Genomic DNA, 24,301 nt, shown 5'->3' with positions numbered 1-24,301 from the left:
GCCTATTGGACAAAACCATATAAAAAAGTTCTTAAGTTCATATATGTGGTCCGTTAATACATACATAAATGGATTCTCTAACAAAGTTGACTGAACAGGTCATTGACCTCAAAACATGCAGTGGATTAAAATTACAACATGAACTGAACCCATATAGTAATGAACTGGGGTAGCTGGGTGCTAAGAGGCTGAAGCTACATCTATCACCGAAATTCAATTTACAGATGAACATGCATCTCTTCATCATTGTTCATCCCAAAAGGGGCTACACTTCCTGCTTGCAGGATGAACCTCTATTCTGCTCTACGTAGAGCCTGAATTCTGTTCCCTCCCCTAGGGTCTTTGGTAATGGTGTCGAGGGCAAATAATTTAGCTTTTGTCCAATCTCCATTATGTTCAGCATGGAAGTGTCTGGCTGTACTATAACTGAAGTCTTTATTGGTTATGGCACGCCAGTGTTCCAATATTCTCTTCTTCACAGGGAAAGTGGTAGAACCTATGTACCACTTGCCACATGGGCAAGTGATCACATAGATGACAAAGTCTGTACCACATTGTATATTCTTTCGAATATACCACTTTCTCTTGGTTCTCTCAAGGACTACTTCTTTTACATTGACACTGTGGCTGCACGCTTTACATTTCCCACATCGATGGAACCCACCTATTTTGTCTAACCATGTAGGTTTGATATTGCTGAAGTGACTTCTTACAATCATGTCTTTGATTGAAGTGCCTTTTCTGTAGGTGATTGCTGGATGTGGGCCTAGCTTTTGTTTCAGTGTTTTGTCTTGGGTTAGGATATCCCATCTTTTTCTAACAATCTGATGGAAAAGACTAGATTGCGAATTAAAGGTGGTTATCAATCTGATAGGTGTATCTTTCTCAGTTTCTTTGCTTCTGGGTGCTTTGTACAATGCTTCGCTTCTAGTAATGGCATCTGCTCATTTCTCACCTCTCTTAAGCATCATATAGGGATACCCTCTAGCAAGAAATCTCTCTGACATTTCTTCTTTGTTTCTGACATATGTTTCCTCCGTGCTACAATTTCTTTTAGCACGGAGGAACTCACCAAAGAGTATGCTCCACCTGAAATTCTGAGGATGACAACTAGTTGCGTGAAGTACTGAGTTTCCCGCAGTACTTTTCCTGAATAAGTCAGTCTCTAGTTTATTATCTCGTGCTGTCACTCTGATATCCAGGAAGTCAACAGTTTTTTGGCTATGCTGCATCGTAAATTTTAAGTTCAGGGTATTCTCATTTAGTTCTGATATAAACAACAGTAGTTCATCTTCTCTACCCTCCCAAACAAAAAATATGCCATCGATAAATCTTAGCCAGATGCTGACCTCGTTAGCCCAATGTTCTAATAATTCACCACAGAGCACCTGCTTCTCCCACCAGCCAACCAAAAGATTGGCATAGCTAGGAGCGAAGCAGGTGCCCATGGAAGTCCCTTGTGTCTGCTTGTATAATGAACCATTAAAGGTAAATACATTTTCCACCAGGCAAAACTCGATCATTTGCAGCAACATCATGGTATGTTTTGTCACGTGTATACTCCTCGAGCTCAAAGTGTTCACATTCTTTCAGTCCATCAATATGCCTGATACTAGTATACAGGCTCTCCACGTCTAGACAGACAAGCCAACAGTTTTCGTCCCAATGAATGTTCTCAATTTTCTGTAAAAAATCTTTTGTATCTCTAATGTAAGATGTTAAATCTTTGACATATTCGGATAGAAAAAAATCTACATATATTGAGACATTTTCTAACAAGCTGTTCTTTGAGGAAACTATAGGTCTGCCTGGAGGTTGTGTGGGATTTTTATGGACTTTAGGGAGGAGGTAAAAAGTCGGTATAGTGGGTGTCTCATTCTTCAAAAATTTCGACTCGTCCCCGTTCAAAAGTTTCTCATCTGTCCAATTGTTAATCAGCTTAAAGAGCCTAACCTGTAATTTATTGATATATGATTTGTCAACTTTTGTATAACATGTTGCATTATTCAATTGTCTCATGGCCTCCTGTATATAATTCTTCTTGTCCCACAGGACAGTATTGCCTCCTTTATCGTATGGCTTTATCACGAGACTACTGTCATTTTGTAAATCACGTAATGCATCTCTTTGTGCTTTGTTCAAATTAGAATTCGAGGTAGATTTATTCAGGAGTTGTAAAATATCATGGTTAACCAAATCATGAAAAATATCAATATTGTCTCTGGGAGTCTGGGGTCTATACTTGGATTTCCCCCTGAATGGTGTAGTTATTCTAGTGTCTGTCCCTGAACTTTCGGTAGACTCGATAACCTCAATAGCAAGATCAAGATTAGTGGACGTTTGAGTATCAGGTATATCGTCTCTGACATGGGAACACATGGATAATATTCCACTCTCAACGTCACATTCAACCCTACTTCCATCAGGTGGAATGGAGGTTTGGGAGCTGGATGGCATACATTCATCACTAAGACTAAACAGTGTTCTCAATATCTCGGTATATATATATATATATATATATATATATATATATATATATATATATATATTCCATAAGGTATCCCACCTTTGAGGACAAACACGAGTGAACCAGCGGATTCTGCATCTTTAAACAGCATTCCTTTATTCTTAAAACTGGAACACAAAAGCGCTCATTTAAAATGTCCAGCCCTACGCGTTTCGGAGCTCCTGCTCCTTGCTCACGGGCCTCCGGCTCCGAAACGCGTATGGCTGTTCATTTTAAATGAGCGCTTTTGTGTTCCAGTTTTAAGAATAAAGGAATGCTGTTTAAAGATGCAGAATCCGCTGGTTCACTCGTGTTTGTCCTCAAAGGTGGGATACCTTATGGAGCATATTTCACGGCCAGTCCCGGTCGTGAGGACGAACTGCCACGAAAAGGAAGTGGGCTGCTGCACACGGACTGTCTGTGTTTGCTGATGCAGGTTTGAACCGGTATCATTTAATAGCCGGAATCGGGTGCTTGTAGCTCACTGGAGAGCTTAAATTGGGTAGCACTGTTTGTTCAAAAAGGTGGAATCCACTGGAGGAATTAATTATTAGCATGGGGAAAACTACGAGTCCCAGAACTCTTTCACTAATTAAGCCCACTAGGGGGCGGGGCCTACAAAAGTATTGAAAATGGTTCTCCATGCTAAAATCTGCCTGTGAACATTGCCGGAGGCCCGTGAGCAAGGAGCAGGAGCTCCGAAACTCGTAGGGCTGGACATTTTAAATGAGCGCTTTTGTGTTCCGGTTTTAAGAATAAAGGAATGCTGTTTAAAGATGCAGAATCCGCTGGTTCACTCGTGTTTGTCCTCAAAGGTGGGATACCTTATGGAGTGTATATATATATATATATATATATATATATATATATATATATAATATATATTTATTTTATTTTTTAACTATTTTTAAGTGCTAGATATTAACATAAATTGTAAAAGATGTTGACAGACCTCCTTTAAAGACTAGCAAGTACATCAATAAATGAATAAGACTTGAAAGTCTACTTGCAGTACACACTGCAACCTGTTTAACCTTCATCTTATTTGGCCGGGAGATTCTGTATTGGTTGCAGACTTGGTTAAACTTACTTTACAAATTCTTATGGAAACGTCTTAATTTACATCTGAAGTGTATGTAGTGACTCTAATCCGTTATGCAGTGACTAATTCTGTAAGGGCTGTGAGCAATAGACCCTTTCTTCTTTGAGATTTCACCCTAGATAAATACATACAGTATAAGCAGAACCAGGGAAATATGTAGGTGTTAGCTGTGCTTCAAAGTAGACTAGAATTGGCCACATAAAAATGCATTCATGGTATGCTTCTGATTTGTAGCCAAAAAAATAGAATATATGGTAATCCCATGGATCTTTGGTGAGGTGAGCTCCTGGCTCTGGGAATTGAGGTAGAGTGCGCATGTCCAACATTAGATTTGGAGTCTTCACTGAGGAGAGCATTACAAACCTTTGGCTTTAGCTGTAGGTAAGCAACATGTCTTAAAATGAACAATTCTCTTGACAAAATAAATTGGAAGTATTTATAGTACTCGAAATGAAAAGTAACCGATTAAAAGGGGGCCAACCTAAACCTTCCTACCACTGCATCCATCGACACTTGTGCAAGTTTATGCTAGAATCGATGCTACATGCAGCATGAAGCCATAAAGAAGAACAAGCTATTAAGGCAAAAAGATAGCTTTTAAATTGCCTGACATTCAACGTACAAGGGATGGGTGTTAACAAAAAACTGCAGTACTCAAATTCCCACCTAATGCTGCCAACGGGAAGGAAAAATACTTTGCTTTGCTTCTAACTACAAAAGTAAAGAGTAAAACATAGACCTACTTCAAAAGTTTAACTGTGGGCCTGTTTAGGGTACGTTTTATCATAGGCTGATTTTTTCTGGAAGCAAAGTTTTTAGCATGGCTGGTCCATGAAAAATACATATAATGGCATCCTGAGGGTCAGTGCTGACTATTGAAATGTACAGTGTTGAAATCTGTCTACATTGCTTAGGAATTGAGCAGTAGCATTCTGCATTGGCCAGTAGCATCGGAATTAAAATGTTGCACGGGAGATTTTTTGTAGACTTATTGTAGCCTAAATGCTTTGACCAAGCTGTCACCCAAGGCAGTGAATAGTATAAACACTCCTCTTATTCTCTCTCAAAGTATATTTTCTTCTAGTGTGGTCTGTGATCCAGACGTAGAATTAAAGTGGGGTACATGCCTTAGCATAGAAGGTTATTTGTATTGATAAACTGAAGATGCTTTATACCCTGTTATGTACATATTTTGCTGTTCCAACAACTAATCAAGAATAAGTTATTGAGTGGGGTCCAATTCAAAAATTCCTCTCTCTTCCCTCGAACAAGCTTCAGACAGCCATTGGCAAGAATCGAATTGTTTTGCTGGCAAATTATTGAAAGTGATCTTTCTGTGTTGTCTTATTATTGTGTTTCATGGCCCCAAGTGAAGGAGTACGATCCCACTTGGCTCTTTTCCTGCGCTCATCCAGAACATATCTTGTCTGTTTTACCTTTTGTTTTCTGGCATCAGTTCTCTTTTATCCTCACCCTTTGTCTTGGCTCTGGTCTTTGTGAAATTTTCACGATTTTTCCACTAAGCGTTTCAAATTGTGCTGTGCTTTAGTGATCTTCTCCCCAAAAGAAATAAGCCCTGCCTCTCCTGCCGTGGACAGATGTCCATTTCCAACCACCCTGAGGTCTGTTAGTGGTGCTTGGGGCCAAAACATGACTCTGAGACGTGTGAGAAATGCGTCCTCATGCACAACAAGGCCATAAAAGACGCTAAACCTTTTATTTTGTGCACTGGATGAGCATCGCTCTCCACATCGGTCAAGGAGAGGCTCAAAGTTGCAGTGTCCCTGTCTTCCAAGGAAAAGAGGAGAAAGCACAAGAAGTGGAGAAGGCAGGGCGATTCTCATCGCTCACGAGATAGGTCAACTCATTATTCTTCAGCAGAGCTATTTTCTGAGCCAGATCTTCACCGACTGCGCCACTCCTGCCTCCAGCACCTTTTCTGACCTATTCAGCGCAGTTTCTGAACGTAATGGTGGTGCTCTTCAGGTGTGCAGTGGTACCCTCTGGTGCACCTGTGGGGCCCCATGGTTCTGCTTGGAGCTCCAATTGGGATACTACCAGCAAGTTCACCCTCGGCACCTTTTCACCCCAGCGGTCTCCCACAAGCCACACCGGTTGGAGCAGTACCATCACCAAAGTCATTACCAGTGGCTCCTCAACCACTGACACAGCTGATTCCGTCACCAGAGCTGACATCAGCACGAGCTCCAGTTCATGAGCAATCGCCAGTAAACAAAGGCTGTCTTAATGGAATCTAGAGGGGAGGCTGAGAGATTGGTTGAGGCCAGGTACAGAGATCACACCCAGCCTGGATCCTCAGCAAGTCCGCATAACTGGCAGGCAGTGGACGACCTCTTAGGATTGGATTCCTAATATATTCAGATGGCAGAAATTATTGTACAAATCTATGACCGCAGTGAGGGGATCAGTTTGTTGTGCTCTGTACAACAGGACACAGCAGATTTAGCACTCCAACATACCAGCGGTCTCAACACCACTCCAGAATGAGAGATGACCTGCCCTTCAAAGGCAGCCTCCTTACATGCAGTTCTCAGAAAAGTCGTGGAGGTGCTTGAGTTGCCACTCCCTACAGTAGAAGTGAAATCTAATATTCTGATGGAGATCTTACAACTCTCTTCTCTGCATCGAGCGGCTGCTAACATTCGGTGATGTCCCGTGAACCAATCAAAGCTGCCTGGGTCAAGCCGATATCTGCCCCAGCTGTGACTAGACAGATTTCCTACCCTTATAAGCTAGCCACAGGAGACTCCGATTTCTTGTCAATGGACCCATTAGCTGAAAGATTGGTGGTGCACCAAGCAGAACCAGAAGCATTTCTCACTATGCTTCCCAGACAGGAGGTCCAAGAAAAAAGGAGGCTGTGGTGGGGGGGGGAAGGGTGTTTTGGGCGGGTAGCCTGGCTCTCAGTTCAGTGAAGGCCATGTGACTACCGGTGAGGTACACCCATGCACTAGAAATACTCAGAAATAGCAAGTATGGTGGTGTCATGCCTAGCTAACCATTTAAAGGATCACTTTGCAGAGGTGATCAGTGATGGACAACATGACTTCAGGTTGTTTCAGTGGCCAAGGCCAGGGTATTTTCAGTGGCCTTAAAGAAGGCATGCTTGGTTGAGGTCCACTGTTTTTTCTGATAACATTCAGGCAACTCTTAAAGATATTCCATTCGAAGGGCCTCGCTTGTTTGGGGATAAGGCTGATTGAAGGCAGGCAGAGCAAGTGCCTGATCTCTCTCTGGCCTCCACATTCATGCCTAAAGATTGAACTTCTTTTACCTACTGTCGGAGGTAGTTGAGGTTATCCTGTCAGCTCCTCGTCCCTTCATAAAATCTATTTCTGCCGTTCAGTGGAACCTTTGTTGCTTTTTGTGCCAACGAGTGTGTGGCTCCAATGAAAGCACGCCTTTTAGAAGTTTGGAGGTTTTATCTCTTAAGTCTAGCAAGGTTGTGCGACGGACATGGTTGAGTTTCTATTCAAGCACCCAATTGAGTTAAGATTTTTTTGATGGACTTACTTTTGCCATTCAAGCTGTTGATCATAAATATTGTTTTCGGTGGCAATCCCTACAGTGTGTTGTCCGTGAGCTGCGAGCATTGTGTCTGTCCTTCCTTCACCTCCCAAACCGGTCCTGAGAACTAAAGTAGTAGTAGTAAAAGCTCTTTATTCGGTTAAATAATTAACCATAAAAGATGTTAAACAGATAAAATCACATAAAAATCGATCTTGGTAGATAAAATTAAATAATACCCAAAGCATAAGCCATAGTAAAAGAAAAAATAAAACTGGCACAATTACTGCATATACCAACAACAATAAAGTATATTCAATTAATGTAAGCAGACTAATGCAAGCACCCATGGATCTTGGTGATGTACTCAGAAAATGACACCCATATATACAAGTATGCATCTCCCCCAGCATGGAGAGGAACACCATTGCTGGTCTGACTTGTGAAAACTGGGCCTCTCTCAAGATGGGAAATGGGAACTTTTTCCTTGGAAGAGTTTAGAAGCTACAGACCATTCCAACGTGTCGTGGACTAGGCTGAGACTTTGTCGTATTCACAAGGACCTAAAGAGACATAGCGGCCCAACCCTTGGGAAAATTGCCCAATGGTAGGAAAGAGTTCAACCTGAATCTGGTTAAAGGCTGGCGATGGAAAACTTTATTTACCAAGGTCCGGTATGGTACTAGGAGGTAAACAGTTTTAATCAAACCGTAAGCTCAGATAGCTGACTTGCACAATTTCTGATCCTCCCTAAAGACAGAATACAGAGATAAGAAATGCTGTTTAACCCATAAATGGTCTGCCTTGACAATTTCCTCGGGCTGCGTATAAAGGCTGGGATGGCACGAAGATGTCAGCGCACACTGGATGTAACATAACCAGGGGATTGCTTTAGAGTTGGCTAAAGAAAGACACTCCCGAATAAACGGGCTGTTAAGAGTTGGCTCCCTCTTAGGCCTATATTGCTCTGGTTGATTTTATGGTTTAAGTTTAAGGAGGTCCAAAATGTACCTGAGGCCAAGTTCCTCATGTGCCGCGAATGTAGGAGAGCTTTGGGGCACCCCCAGCAGTCGCTTGAAAAACCTATTTTCCTCGAACTGAAAGGGACTGCAATCTTGAAACCCTCAGATGGCACTGCTGTAACAGCTAGCAGAGACGCACTTAGCCTTATAGATGTGTAGCAGTGCTTTTACAGATTTCCTGCCCACACTAAGGCTAAAGTCAAGGACCGCACTACACAGTCTGGCTAAAATAAGCCTTTTCGACTGGATGGCGGGGCCCCAGGAGGACCTATCATCAAACAGGATACCCAGCTAGTTGAAAGAGCAAACATGCGTAATCTTGGTTTGTCAACAGTAATGACTCATGTTTTTGGTAGACTTTGGGTCCACTGCCATCACAAAAGATTTCAAAGTGTTAACTGAGAGGTTGGGCCCTTCTAAAACTTTACATAAGGGTCTAAGAGTCGCTGACGACCCAATGCCGTTCTTGACAGAAGTACGCATCGTCATCGTATTAGAGGACTGGTAATACCCGAGAACCTGCCTGAGGGGGGTAGGTTGTGGGGCCCCCTTTTATTTCCAGCAATGCTGCTTCTAGGCCATTGATGGTGAATAAGAAGGGGGCCAAAATACACCCCTGTTTCACACCTCTGTTGATAGGAAATCCTTTTTGTGCAGGAGCCATCCTCCGTAAATCTGACAGAGGTCGACATATCCATATGGATAACTACCAGGAAAGAACTAGGGCCCGCTCCACCCTTAGAGACAATAACTTTGAACGGTTCACCCGATCAAAGGCTGACGAGAGGTCCATAAGTCCCAAAAAGAGGGAACCCTTTTTGACCATTGTATACTTTTCGATCAGGAGGTGTAAATTTAAACATTCTTCAATGGTACCCTGGCCGGGCCTAAACCTGTACTGAGAATCAACAACAATGTTCTTCTCTTTGGCCCAGATAGGTTGTTTTAACAAGGCTGTCTGACTCAAAACCTTAACTGTGCTGTCAATGAGGGAAATTGCCCTATAACATTCCCCGCGTCAGATGGCAACGTTCCTCTTAAGGCGATCATCTGCCACACCATCTGGTCCAGGAGCCTTATTGCAGGACAAGCAGCTAATGGCACTGGAAACTTCCACTATAGAAACGGATAGGCCAGGAGGAACTAACTGACTTCAAACCGGGGTTAGGGTCATTGACTCATTACAGTCAGTGAAAGTATAGATATCAGAGAAATGGTTGAACTAGTTAGCTTCCGGTTTGGGGGTGGCCAAGCTGGACATGGTATCCTCAGTCAGGAAGGGGTGATTTACAGCTCTCCGGAATGCTGCATTGTCATTCGAATCGCTAGTGCATACTAACGGGTCCCACATGTCGACCTTAAGGGAGTTTTTCCTCATCTTAAATACCAACTTATAGTTTGATCTAGAACTCTGTATCTCCGACCTGACTCTCAGGCAGTGCGTAAGAGCTTTTTTTCAGTTTACAATGGGCTTTTGAGCATGCCTCTTTAAACCACTGAGGTCTAGTAAAGGCGGGGGGAAGGGGCACGACTACGGGCAACTAGGGCAGACTTAACCCCTGAGCAAATTACCAAGAACGCGATGAGAACATTCTCAGGACAGAAATCCGGATCAAGACAACATTAAACCTCTTGGCTATACTGGCTAAAAAGAATCCCCACAGAGTTTCTCTGAGTTGATTTTAGACCACCTTTAACATCTACCTTGGTCCATTGGGGGCCAGGTGTTGCAAACAAGGAGTAGGTGAGACTCTCATATTTTAGTACCAGACTTAAAGGATTAGGATTGCTTCACCCTGTCCATTTGATTTGGTAATCTCCGAAGTAACTAGACTGATGTTGAGATCAGGATATGATCTACAATTGATTCGGCCCCTCTGCTGACATACGTGGGAGCTGCCTGGACACTGGGGATAATCAGGTTCTGGGAGTAGATCAGACAATTTAACTGCTCTCCTTTAGAAGAGTGTTCGAAATGAGGGTGTGGAGACTCTTCATCAGCCAAAGGATCCTGAAAGTCAAAGCAAGGCTCTGGGCAGGGATATTAAAGTCACCCATGACCATTGTCCAACACCCTTCCTGCTGATGCAGCTCCTCAAGGGATCAAAGAGTTCTTGAATATGTCTAAGACTATACCTGTCTTAAGAATAGCTTCAGAATGAGGGGAGTGACCACTAGGCTTGTAAACATTCACAACTGGCACCAGCGACTTGTCAGGAAAAGTAAGTCTGTCTCCACCTAGGTAGCCTCACAGGTTAATGCTAGAGAGCTGAATTTCCCTAGCGGCCCAAAGGACTGTAATTCAGACACTGGTCATATCCAGATTGGATTATGGCAATGTGCTGTACCTATTCCTCAGTCTTTCATCTGCTTCAGGAATTGCATTGGCTTAAGATTTCCAAACATATCAAGTTCAAAGCACTGTGCTGCATGTTTAAGGCCAAATTTGGCATGGCACAATGTTACATCCAGAAACTGGTAACTCCCCATCAGCCCACTCCGTCCTTGAGATCCTCGAATCAAGCTAGTTAATTGTGCCAAGGGTCTGTCTAACTCATGTAGAAGGCCGTTCCTTTGCCTACGTAGGCCCTAAATTATAGAATGCTCTGCCAGACTCTCTCAGAAACGAAGTAATTTCTCACCTTCCGCAAAAATCTGAAGACATGGCTATTCTAAGTCATTGTCCTGGGACATTCCATCTGTGCTTTCGCTGCGCCGGGAAACCCCTCAGGGTAGCTGTGCACACTATAAGTTACTAATAATAATACTAATAATGAAATGCACAACCTAGCCTTGGCTTGCCCAGAGGGAGAAGGTATTGGTGACCAAAAGAAGTGAACAAAATTATCTAAAGAGAGTGATATTAAGGGACCATGTCTCTTGGAAAGCCAAGACTTGGTAGGATTAGATAAAATGTAGCAAATTTGGGTCCCTAATCTTATAATCTAAGCCTGCTATGTGTCTTGATAGGAATCTCAACTGATCACTGATATTGGGATCTGATGGGCCGCCTCCCACCCCGGTTTCCATTGATTTTTCTTTTTTGTTTCTCTCTCCCTTCACCCCACATGCAATACTAGGTATTCAATCTACCCCCTCCAGGGTGCCATGGGTTTCAAATCTGTTAGAGACTGGCAAGTAAGCAAGAATCGCTCTTCGAGGCCCACCGTGAGATGAAAGGGGCCAAGAGGGGCCTCAGGCTGTTAATATCCCTTTACCCCTGAAGCAGAAAAGGCAGGGCTAGCGTGTTGCTCCCGGGTGGGCTTACTGAGCGTGGTTTGGAAGGTTTTGGGGCACTCTGGCAAAGAAGGGGTGACTTTTTACAGGGTCCGTGACTGGCTTGTAAAAGAACCACAGCGGATGCACCCCAATACCCGATCCCCCTAAATACTGGGAGCAGGCCAGGATTCTGGAAGCAGCCCGTCTATTGTTCAAATTCACCACCACGCAGTCCCCTTTGCTCAAGATAGGGCCACGTCCAACCCACCCTACTGTAAGGGTCATGTGTATCTGGGTATGAAAACCATTGTCCGCACCCACCTTCATGGACAGCCAGTGGGATACCTTGTTTTTAAGCTGGAAAAAACCCTTTTGGTTATTACGAATGATTGGGGGCACATCCACTAGAACTATTACGTAAGGAGTACAACCGGGAGATCTAAAGAACCCCTCCTACTGAGGAGAGGCCCAGGTCCATTTTCTTTTAGGGGGGCAAAGGGAACCTCCGAATAAGCCCCTGGGTGGGAATCCCTGATGGTACCATGTCCTGAAGTTACTGAAAGAGGGGCGCTGAGCTCAGTGAAAAGGCCTGTATGTGCATTATCAGGGCTGGAGTTTATGCTCGGTTGAAGGGCCCCATGTCTTACTGAGGTTGGGGCAGAAGTAGGACCCATAGCGGCTGTAGAAACTACACAGATTGGTGGGAATGAAAGGAGGAGGGCCGTCTCCATTTGTGGAGGCTCCCATCAAAACACTAGCACCGGGGGGTATTATGTGAACGGGGGATGTATTGGCTTTTGTGGGGGTTTATACAGGGATCCCTAGCCCTAAGTTTTGCTCGGAAACCATTGTTAATGCCAATTAGGTCCAACACCCTTGAACTCAAGGAAACCACGTCTTTAACAAACTTGAGTTTGGATCCAGGTAGCGGCAGCGCAACCAAGCTCTTAAAACCTTCTGGACAAACATGGTCATCTATGGTAGGGACTTACTCTTCATCCTGCTGCCTTGTGTTACTAGTTGGATCAATGGCAATGGGAACATGAGCTGGTAAGGATAATGGGACCTCCTGAGGGTTAAGAGTGGATGTTGCCTCAGTGGGCAGGGGACCCAGGGCAGTGGTAGACTAGAAAGGGGTGAAGGTTGTAGCACCCTCTGTCGAACATAACTCCAACACCAGGTTAGACCCAGAATCAACAAGGACTTTGGTCCTGGAGCAGTTGATTAAAACAGTATTGTTCATTTGCATAACTGGGTGATCTAAGATTTTGCCTCCTACCTGGATGCAGGTGTAATTGGGACTGGTCTACCTTCACTAATCATGTCCTCAACTTCCACAGTCAGTTCGTTAATTACTTTTAGGATGCAGTTCTTAGCCACATGATTTCTTGCAGATGTAGGCCTCTTCCCAGTCCCCAAAGAATTGTCTTGCGCTTTTCGTTTTACCATTTCTTAAGAAAAAGGCTTGAAAGATAACACTGGCGTGATCAGGACACAGGTCGGCAAACAAATGATCAAACGGGCAGGTGGGGCAGGAAATAAGACCAGTGTGAAGACCGGGGCCCGAGAGATAAGGTTTACCAGACTAAAGAAGACCAGTAACATCAAAAACAGCACTGGGGGGGTGGTGGTGCCCTCCCCTGCCTCTGATGGGCGCAGAACAGGCTTGCCCTTGGACTGGACGCTGTGGGTATGAAAAAGCGATTGTCTGTGCTGGTTGGAGGAAGAGGCCCCACCCCCTCAGCTGATGACAGGCTGCGCTGGCGCCATCTGAAGCTGAGAGTTGGGGGATGAAGTTCCCTGAGGCCACAGAGGTCCAGTCTGGTCAGACACCCTAAGTCTGCAAGTTAGATCGTCCCGCACTGCGGGTATGCAAAAGCGCTGGTCGGAGGAGGAGGCCCTGCCCCCTCGGCCAGTGACAGGCTGCGAAGGCACCTCCTGGCACGCAGAGAGTTGGGGCAGGATATCCCCTTGGGCCACAGAGGTCCAGTATGGTCAGGCACCCCTAGTCTGCAAATTAGCTTGTCACCTAACTAAAGTAGCTTTTTGTACCTTAAGTGGTTACCCCCATTTCATATGGAGCAGCCAATAACAATTCCCACATTTACTCTCAACACTAGCCGACCATGGAGAAAAGGCTTCATCAGCTGGATCTTCATAGAGCAGTCTGTTTGTAAAACGACCAGACGAAGGATTTTAGGTCTGACGACCAGCTCTTTGTTGGATATGTGGGAAACAAGAAGGGTAAGACAGTTCAGAAGAGTGCATTGTCCTGTTTGTCCATCCTCTCCATTACCATCTGTTATGCCTTTGCTAATAAGGAACCATCAGAAGGAATCTGTACTCATTCCACTGGAATAAATGCTTTAACCTCTGCACTGGCCTGGGGAGTTTTTGCAGTGTGACATGGTCTTTCCTTCAGACATTGGCAAATCATTGTTGCTTGGACTCTGATGTGCTAAGGTGGCCATTTAGCCTATTTTGTGCTGCAGAGGACTTCCTGGTCTGACGACGCACTCTGATCCACCACTTGGCTGAGAGTAGGTGCTGCTGTAGTATCTGGTCAGAATGTGAGTAGTCTACAGGTAGACGTATTCCTCAAAAGAGAAAGTTATTTAACTTAGCTAATGATATCTATGGTGGATGTTCTATCTGGTGATTCCTCATAATCCCACCCACCTATCTGTTCTGAAGGATGATCATAGATTTCTGTGAATTGAAAAGGTTCCAATTTAGTTCTGTTGTGTTGCATATGTACGTTTGATCTGAGGTCCTTGTCTCGTCTCTAACGGCTTGGAAAAATGGGCAGAGACATGTCAGGGCGCTAGGGTGGTACCGTATGGTTCCAGTGACATCCCATCCGTTGTGGAGTCAGAGTTCCCTACTAGTGCAGGAGAAGTGAAAAATGTCTGGATCCAGTCTAGTGCCTCAGGCTATTCAGAAGATGAGCATTCTAGCTAGAGGATTTACCAGAACGATAATTACTGAAGGGAAGTAATTTTTTCTTATAGCGGATGACCTAGCTAGAAGGTGAGTGACTATACGGTACTAATTCAAACACCAGATTGTTAGAGATTGATTTCAGCATCTTCTCATTTCTCGTCGTCATAGTGCTAAATGAAAACCAGCATTAGTAAAGCCAACCGTTTGAACCTCTGTTAAGAAAGCGTTCCTAATGCTTAGCAACCCTTAGAACAGAGAGAGCAGATCACGTGCAATACTGACTGCAGCAGTGTTCACTGCTCTCCTACACACAGTTGGTATGCCAAAGCAATAGTGTATGTTTTTTGCAGAAGTACACTAATGGCAGCAGGAGTACAAGCCTACTTGAACACACACGACCGGTGCAGTACAGATAACAAAACTCAAGGCTTCTTTACAGTTCAGATAGAAGCTGACAAGTGATGTGAAAAGGAGTGACATACTAATTTAAGAGTAGGACTTTTAGCCATCTACATGGCCAAAACTGTGCTACTAACTGATCTTATTATTATTATTTTTTTTTAACCTCTATTGGCACAGTGATTGTAGGTCAGGTCCTGGGATTGAAATTGCCCATTAGTGTTAGGCCAAGACCTAGCATGAGAGCCTTTTCAGCAAGCTATGGTGTGGAGACACCCAAAGGGGCTTGTTTTCCCTCACATTTTAAACACCAAGAGAATAAACTTACCCTGGCTTTTAATTATCCTGCAGGCAGCATGGAGATTCGGGTGGGAGTTATCATCCTGGTGCTTTGCCAGTGCTTGTTTGCCCAGCAGCACAAGGAAGTAAACCCACAGAAGGGCATCTGAAAATGGATGGAAAGATTCCTTTTTTTTTTTTTTAAAGTAGTATCTGTTTTTTCAGATCTTTTTGTCGCTGGCTGATTCTAAACATGGCAAACGTCTTGGAAACTACAAATCAGTAATAGTGTATAAAATATTGTTCCAAGATGCTATAATGTGTATCAGTCGGCAAGTAGTGCAGCAGCATTGAGGAGCTATCACTGGCAAACGCATGTAAAAAACAGATGCTAGAGACCATAAAGCAACCTTTTTTTCCTATTATATCCATTTGTCCAATATTTTGTATGTGCTCTCTTCCTAGTTTTGCTGGACTGCTTGTCGAGTGATTTCAGATGTGAAACGGTCCTTCATGATTTCCCACAGAGTCTGAAGTTCACACCCAAATAGCCAACAGAAAACCATTAAGGCTAAATAATCCTTTGCTCCGTTCCAAGATGTGATTGCCCCAAGCTTGTGACTGAAGGTTCCAGAGTAAAAGAAGCTAATGGCTGAAAAATGCTGACCGAAAGCCCTGTCAGTAAAAATAAAATTCAGAATTGTAGAAAATTGGATTACTGGTTGAGGTAGGTGAAGCCCAAATCAAACAATCACAATTCTGGTCAGGGTGAAACGCAAGCAGCCCCCTAAGTAACCTGTGATTAACCCGCTGGCAGCTTGGTACAAAAGCAGTCGGGCTTAACTTGGAGGCAGTGTGTAAAATATTTATGCAGCACTTCAAACAGTAATAAAGTGAAAATACAAGCAAAATCCCACACTAGTTTAGAAAAACAGAGATAAATTATTTGAGACCAAAATGACAATAATCCAATCAGTAGAACCAGAGATAAGCAAGTTTAAAGATTTATGTAAAAATAGTGCTTAAAAGAGCAAAGCGCCAACTGTGGTTATCTGGCTGCGCAGGACTGGGACAAAGTCACAAGTTCAGGCCAACTGCTGTGGAACACAAGCCGTATACAGGGACCAAGTTGGTCCCGCTGAATGGAGCACCTTGATTTATGATTGCGTAGCATTGCAAGGTCCCAAGTTGAGGATCCGTCACGCAGCGGTGTTTCAGAGTAGCTGCAGAGCTGCGATGTGATGTCCTGCGTTATTGCATTGGCAGTTCCGAGGAGCTGTAGTGCTGAGGCTCTGATTAGGAGGCCAGCCAACTAGACTTTGGAGTCACTGAGGTGGTCCTGGGTTCAAGGTGCAGCTCCAGCCCTTCTTGCTCAGGCAGCAGAGTAGCAGTCCCTATTGCAGCAGAGCAGCACAGAAGTCCTCCTTTTTCCTCTTCCACAGGTTCAGATGTGTACTGAAGAGGTGGGTCTATGAGTCCACTATTTATCCTTTGTGCCTGATGTGAAGATGTGGGAGCAGTTTCTAGAGGGTTTAACCCCCAGAAGAATTTGATTTTTTTTTTTTCCCTCCCTGCTCTAGCCCCAGCTAGTCTGGGGTCTCAAAAGACTAGTGTGAAACCCTTTGTGAGTGTGCTAAGGCAATCTCTTTACGATGCGCAATTGTGGTTGGTGACACATCCTCCCACCTTTCAAGTCCGAGATGGCTCATCCTCCCAACACCTGTCTCCACCCCCCCCCCCCCTTGTCTCACTGTCTAGGAGTAATACACAAAGACCAACTTCCAGCTACATCAAGTCGTGACCTAGGATACAGGCTGTAGGCACCAAATGGTTAGGACAAGAAAATACCAACTTTCTAAATTTGGCATTTTCAGAATTGTAACTTAAAATCAGACTTTACTATTACAGAGGGTTTTAAAAGACCATTCTTTACAGACCAAAACTGATATGCCTACCTACTCCCAATCTGAAGTTGTCACTTATTAAATGTAATAAGGTAACCCAATGGTATCGTATGGAAGAGGCAGGCTTCACAATAATAAACATTTTTTTTTGAGTTTTTCACTACCAGGACATGTAAAACTTAAAAGTACATGCCCAGTTTTTTTTAAATATACACAATGCACCATGCCCTCTGGGCTGTGTAGTGCCCACCCCTAGGGGTAACTTATATGTATGTAAAAGGGAGGCTTAGGGCTGGCAAACGGTTTATTTTTCCAGGTCAAAATAGCAGTGTAAAATTGCACACACCGGCTACAATGGCAGGCCCGAAACACGTTTAAAGGGCTACTAAAGTGGATGGCATAATGAGTGCTGCAGGCGCACTAGTAGCTTTTAAATGACAAGCCCTGGGTGCAGGTGCCACTTTACTAGATTTATAAGTAAATTAGATGTGCCAATTGTATGCAAGCCAATGTCACCATGTTTAAAGGAGAGAGCACAAGCACTTGAGCACTGGTTAGCAGCGGAGAAATGTGCAGAGCCCGAAGAGCCAACAAAAATGGGTTGAGAAAATAGGAGGGCGAAGGCAAAAAGTCTGGGGGATGACCCTGTCGGAAGGCAAAGTCCAACAAGATAAGTTAACTGGTGAAAGCACCATATAATTTAAACATAAAAATGAGTAACTTGAGGTTAATGACGTTATCTGGTGTGGTATTAAGAAAACTAAGTATAGATTTGCTACATGTGGCAGTGCCTTAAAAGGCTGTGGTAACCTGCCATTGCCAAGTGTTGCTGTGCTTATGAAAGATTAAGAATCGAGGAGTTTATTTCTTAAATGATAAAACTTAAGGTGACTGGTTAATTTAAAAATAATTCCAGTGCTCAACCGGTTTAAGAGGCCATATATTACAAATATTCAAAATTGATCCATTTTTTGATTGACTGTTTTTAATTGGTGGATTGCCATTGTGAACAGAAACCATTTTTTTCTTTTGTTTGAATAGCTTCAGGAAGATGAGTTAAGAGATGCAGCGCTTCTGGTGTTTGCCAATAAACAAGATTTGCCAAATGCTATGGCTATTAGTGAAATGACCGATAAATTAACACTTCAGACTCTACGCAACAGAACTGTGAGTATTTATTTCTATAGTATTACTTTCCTGTTTCATCATTTAGTACTATGCCTTCTTAGGGTGTTTAAAGCCAATTCCAAACTCTGCTTCAGCTTTGTTTGTTCCTTTGGGCGAGCCTATAATTATTTGAATCAACTATTAAAAAAAAAAAAAAACTTTTCACCTCACACTTGACTGAACTCACTGAAACGCACAAATAAGCCGTGTTCCACGAAACAATAATGGAACTTTCAAACGCATGCTTTTTGTTCATCCAGTGACCAAGCTCACTTGACCTGGGGAGCTTATTTCCACTTGACCAACGGATTTATTTGTCTGGCAGCCACGAAGGTGGGAGGGGAGGCATGGGTGAGGAGAGTGCTTCATGGTCTGAATGAATCATTGGAACAAGTTAATGTTTGAGCCTTTTTATTCAGGAGCTATTTGAAAATCATAATGGTTTGAAAAAATAAATGTTCCATCTATGATATCTTTAAAGTAGCATGTTTTTGTTTATAGTCCGTGGGTTGTAGTACATGCAGTGTGCCCTGGGTAACAACAGGCTTGCAAACACAAGGAGATGATGGGCGGAGCTCTGAAACTTATCAGACACTCACCCCCAGTTCATCATCAATCTATAGCTCACTTTGCCACCTCAGTTCAGACCCAGCTATTTGCAAATCAGTCTTGAGCCTGTGCTTCATGGGAACAGTCCAGCCCGAACTGCCAAACCGGGATTTCCTTGAACCGTAAACAAGCATCCTGGGACCGGTTTCGGGGTAACAGCCCTCATCAGCCCGGCCAGCTTGAATCCAGTGGCAGAGTGAGCAAGGGTCCCACGCCTAGGCATACCCTGCCAACTTAGGGCGAACAAAGAAAACACAAGAAGATGATGGACGGAGCGCTGAAACTTTCCAGACACTCACCCCCAGTCACAGATCTGGGTTGAATCCATCATCGTTCTTTAGCTCACTTCGCCACCTCAGTTCAGACCCAGCTATATGCAAATCAGTCTTGACCTTGTGCCTCATCGGAACAGTCCAGCCCGAACTGCCAAACCAGGTCTTCCCTAAACCGGAAACAAGCATCCTGGGACTGGTTTCGGGGTAACACCCCTCATCAGCCCGCTTAGCACTGTAGTATCACAGAAGAGGCCGCAGGGGCCTGTGCTACCCCTTCTGCAATATAGTTAGTGTCTGTGATAAGTTAAGGGGTGGTTCCCGCTAATGTGCCGCCCTGAGTTCAGGTGCGTATCTGCAGCTGGCCTCAGGGCAGCATAAATTATGTAATGCAGCACAGTGTTTCTGTTTGCACCTGGTGCACCTTACTAAAGGTGAGCCACAGTGCAAGTGGGAATAGTGCGCCCCAAGTATAACCGCTGGTGGCTAGGCCATATTGTATAATAGGCATACATCTGAATGGTTGGGTTCCCACTAATTTTTATGTAAGTGCATACAGTTGAGCATAGTCAAACCAAGGAAGAAGAAAAGAAGAGCTCATTTAAATGGCAATTAATGACTTGCGGGTCAAGATGGAAGCTTGGGTTGCCCATAAACGAGCAGTCTAATAGTGGTGAGACATGGGATTCTTTTCTTTTAAATTACACAGTTCTGCAAAGTGCATGACTACAATGCTGTGTGTGTTTTGCTCGAATACTTGAATTTTCCTACATTTAAAATTTTATTCCTCACGAATGCAGGATATAAATCAGTCTCCTAGAGTGCCTATGAGCAGTGCCCTCCTTGTATTATTTACTATATAATTTTCGGGGATGGATCGTACTCGGGTCAGAGAGAAGATTGAAACCAAGTAGTGTTTTAAAAATCCTGTTCAGAAACATTTTTCAGCTGTTTTTAAATTTCGTTTTTTGCTGAAATAGGCGTTAATTTAGGATGGCCATGAATTAATAGAGGTGGAAGAACATCAAGTATTAGTCTTGGATGTGACAAGCCATCAGTCTTATTTTTGGTAGTAGGTGGGTTTTGTATGCTAGTTAGCCACGGTTTATACTACAAGATTCTAGCTAGTGTGGGATGTTGTAAGACAAATAAGACACTCCACTAACTATTTTAACTAAAAATCATTTTTCTGAAAAAAAGTGATTCCGCAAAGCCATATTCAATTTTTAAAGTGGCTTTCCCATACCCTAGCCTGCATTTTAACAGTTGCATATAAATATTTGCAAATGTACACCATAGAAATGCATTTAAACATTCTTTGTGTATGTCTCCACATCTGTTTTTAGCAAGACCTTCTTAAAATCAATTCAAACCTCTTTTTTTGTTTGATTACGTACTTTGAAGCACAAACTGAAAATGTGTCAGTTCAGCTTTCTTATTGATTCGTGTCTGGCCTACAGTTTGTGAACACCCAACTTGGGTAATTATAGAAAATTGTCTTTGTTATTATGATACCTTAATTGATCAGCCTATTGTTTTCATCTGTAGTATGTAGGCTGGTTTACAGAACCTCTGATAAGAAACATAAACCAAAGCTATGTTGGCATGTTTTGTTTTTCATTTGTCATGGTTTATAGTAAAATCACTTTTGAAAATTGCAGTGGTTTCAAGATAAATTGTTCTAAAATATTTGTTTTGCCTTTTACAGTGGTATGTGCAAGCTACCTGCGCAACACAAGGAACTGGTCTGTATGAAGGACTAGACTGGTTGTCAAACGAGCTCTCAAAGCGCTAAATCAAACCGTATAACTTTATTTAACCAAGGACCTCTTTGAATGGACTTGAATTTTTGACTTGTTGCTACCAACCAACGTGCATCTCAGTTTGAATCTGAAGATGGTTTTGACAGCAGTGTTTGAAACTATTACGTTGCCAAGTGTTTACTGATTTGCATATTGCCCCTGTAGTAATATGCGATGGGTAAAATCAATTTACCTTAAATTTGGGGTATGTTTTACATTTATGATCCCCTCCATGCCAAAAACCTTGATGTAGCAGTTGATCTGCACTTACACAGTATCCCTATACTCTCATTTGTCAGCATATATATTTTGTAGCTGGTTGTTTCTTACTGGTTTTCTAGATTAATCTTTCATGCAATTGGACTTCTCTCTGATAGCCTTTTTGTGCGTGTTTGTCCCACTACGTCTTCGAAGAGACACATGATGTTTTTTCAACCCAGGTTGTTACCCTCTTCTAAAATAAAGTTTAAAACCGAATGTTTTTGGACCAAGAACCCCAATAAATATTTTTAGAGGTATTACTCCTTGCATTTTTAGTTTCCTGACAACCTGTCATTACTATCTGCTAAAGTTTTGCATTCCTTTTCTATTTATTTAACTCTTTGCCGCAAAAAGAAATGTAATATTGCTCATGGCATTGGACTCCTTTTTCCAAAACACTATTTACATAAAATGCACTGAAGAACGTTGTCATTCGCCACTCCTTTTGTTAGTCCCGCATTCCACTATATTGGATATGATGAATGAAAATAGTTCAGTGCTGGCTTCAGAGAGCTCATATTGAGGTGGTCTTTCATATTGTTCGTTTTCTTTTGTTAATGTTTCATGTGAATTTTTTGATATCAATTTGACTGTTTGAGCCCGATCCTATCATAAGTTTGATGATTGTTTTATTGTTTGTTGATAAACCAATATCTTAATGGCTAAAGATTTTTGAAAAATCACCAAATTTAAAAATGGAATCTCCTTCATAACCCACTTGAAAATGTAATTCCTAATAAAAAGTAAAATGTGGACATATTCTGTATGTGTGTTTAATAGCTCAGAAGTTTAATTTGATTGTTGTGATCGCTGAAGACAAGTCGCTAAATTTAAAATTCTATGTAAAACGCCCTTCAATTTAAAACACTGAATCAGGTGATGTAAAGTGCTGTACAAACAACCTAAATAAATATGCATATTCCCAACAGAACAGGCACACATTGATTCGGAGTACAGTAGATCAGTGAAATTACTGTTTCACTTCCTCCTCCTTATTGGCATCGGGAGGAGTTGTCTACCTTTTGTAATTTGCTGTCAATCCTAGCAGCTAATTGCCTCATTACTACATTTCTGTCCAGCAGTATTACCAGCTCTTTGGCCGCCAAGGCACTCCACACTAACCACACTCACACAAGCGAAAACACAGGTAGGTTGAACCTGGAAAGGCACAAGGAAAATAAAGGACCATTGTTGATACTCTGATAAATCAGAATCTCTTCAGGAGATTAAAAGGAGGTGGTTGGCAAACACTTGTTGACATGGTTACTGGAAATACATGAAGATGCTGGACAGACCCAGAGCAACAGGGGGAACAGGAGGAGACACTGCGGGAGATGAGGTCATAGGAAATATGGACACTATTCATATGTGGGAGATCGTGGACACTCACTGTCACTGAATGTCACAAGAAGGCATCTGAAAGAGACAGACTTGGCATGTAGGAAAAGTAACATCCACTTGGAATGCACTCTTCAGCCCAGAACACAATCACTGCTACAATGGCACAACAGTTAGAGAAGTAATTACAAATCTAATGTAGTATAACAAGTGGTGGCATACTAAAGACCCACACTACAAAGAGAAAGTGCTAGTCTCGATTTGGCCCTTTTATAGGGGAGTAAACTGTTAAACGAAAATGAAAAAGATTCGTCTAGAACCCTCCATACTCTAGCCAAAGTTTTTTCCAAAATTTTTGAGAACACTTGCTGGCAATGCCTAGCATTTGAAGTTTGTGGTGCCCTTTGCAACTAACTGGCAAGTATTGTATCCAGCATTGCAGTCTCCCCTTGCGCTAAGGACTTATGGACCAGCCCTTCGCATTGGCATGAGGCATTTGCCATGAAGCTTATATAAATACTGTTAGATTATTCTTTGGGGTCATATTTTCAGGGTGGGAAGGAACTCTGCAAGTTCAACTGCTCAAGGTCCCCTACCTCCTGTGGCAATCACAACATTCCCTTTGTATTCTACTGTGACACCGCCCCCCTGCCCCCTCACCCCTTGTTGTCTTAGGGATTTACTTTTGTCATTGGCCCAATGCCTTTATTGTTGCTTATGACAGAATACAAACTTGTTATGGCATTGCTCCTTATTTGGTCGTGAATTAGAAGGTTGACCCCGAAAGAAACTATGTGCAAGCTTCACCCTTGAACACTAACCTATGCACACTGTTCTCCCGCTAATTTTTAGGCGACTGAAATTTGCTTTTACAGTACTCTCCTCTTTTTTGAACAATGGAGAACATTCTTTCGCTATTTCCCCTTTTTGGAATGTTTTCCTTGCATTTCGGATTGGACTTTTTAAAAATAATTGGTCTCCCTTTGATGCCAAGATATTCACAATGAGTTTGAACTAGTGCTGTGAGGTTGTTTCTCAGCCTCTTGGAAATCTCAATTCCAAAGCAAACCTTTCCTAAGAGGTAATGTTTGACGTTCCATGTAGCCTGGCTCTCCCACCTCCACCACATCTGGTTGTTAGCAGGCAGGTCTGTGAAAAAACGTCTTAAAATTAACACATTCACATGAAGCACTTTTAATTGTTTATGCATCCGAGCTACACTTCATGTTTTTCTAGGTTAACAAACTGCCACCTCAAGGTTTCTGCATATCAGACGGTATGTAGAATCGACATTTATTTTCTTATCACTTTTTAGGTTGGTGCTCTTTTTCCTTCTCATTTCCACCAAAGGACCTCTCATACATATGTGTGAAAATGAATTTTGAAGAAATTCCCTCTCTTTGCTATTCTTGTTAATAACCGGTTTCAAGTGATGGCTTGCTTGCGAGAAGCAGTTTTGATGCTGATCATTACAAGGCATGCATCTCGTGAGTTCTTGTGCTTTCTCAGCTGGCATTCATTCCGAGCCACAAAGGAGCCATTGGTTCACCATGAAGGGGCCGGGACTGAAAGAGACTCTGCTTTCTTGTGGGATAGAAACTCACACTTAAGCAAGGGGTATTTGGTATATAGTGTGGAATCCAAGTTGGCACTAGCGATTTGTAACAGTCAAGAGGAGTATCTGTTAGTGGGGAAAGCACCATATGTCAAGGTTTGTCTGTGGCCTTGCCTTACCAGGTGGCCTGTTTGCCTCTAACTTGCATCACAGTGCTACAGAGTACTGCTCCTGCCTGTGAACAGGTCATGGATCAGATGTACTTGCAGTCCTCTTCCATGTAAGTAAAAACTGACATCACTTTGGTACAATCGGGATTTTAGCTGGTCACATGAAACGCCCTAAAGGTTACATAGTTGCTGTAAGATCCACCAGATCCACTCGACTTCTGTAGT

General features: G+C 42.9%; 1 protein-coding gene across 1 annotated transcript in view; it reads left to right on the top strand.

Annotated features, from left to right (window-relative positions):
• ARF4 (ARF GTPase 4) overlaps positions 1-21,766 on the top strand; it is a 45,235-nt gene extending 23,469 nt beyond the window's left edge. The window contains exons 5-6 of the mRNA XM_085624671.1: positions 17,944-18,069; positions 20,659-21,766. Coding sequence (XP_085480797.1) covers positions 17,944-18,069; positions 20,659-20,745 — 213 coding nt within the window. The 3' untranslated portion in view covers positions 20,746-21,766. The remainder of the gene's footprint in view (positions 1-17,943; positions 18,070-20,658) is intronic.
• Positions 21,767-24,301: the final 2,535 nt, after the last annotated feature.

Source organism: Triturus cristatus, chromosome 9 (assembly GCF_964204655.1).
Source record: "Triturus cristatus chromosome 9, aTriCri1.1, whole genome shotgun sequence".
Classification (NCBI taxonomy): domain Eukaryota; kingdom Metazoa; phylum Chordata; class Amphibia; order Caudata; family Salamandridae; genus Triturus; species Triturus cristatus.
This window is presented reverse-complemented; position numbering and strand designations above follow the sequence as displayed.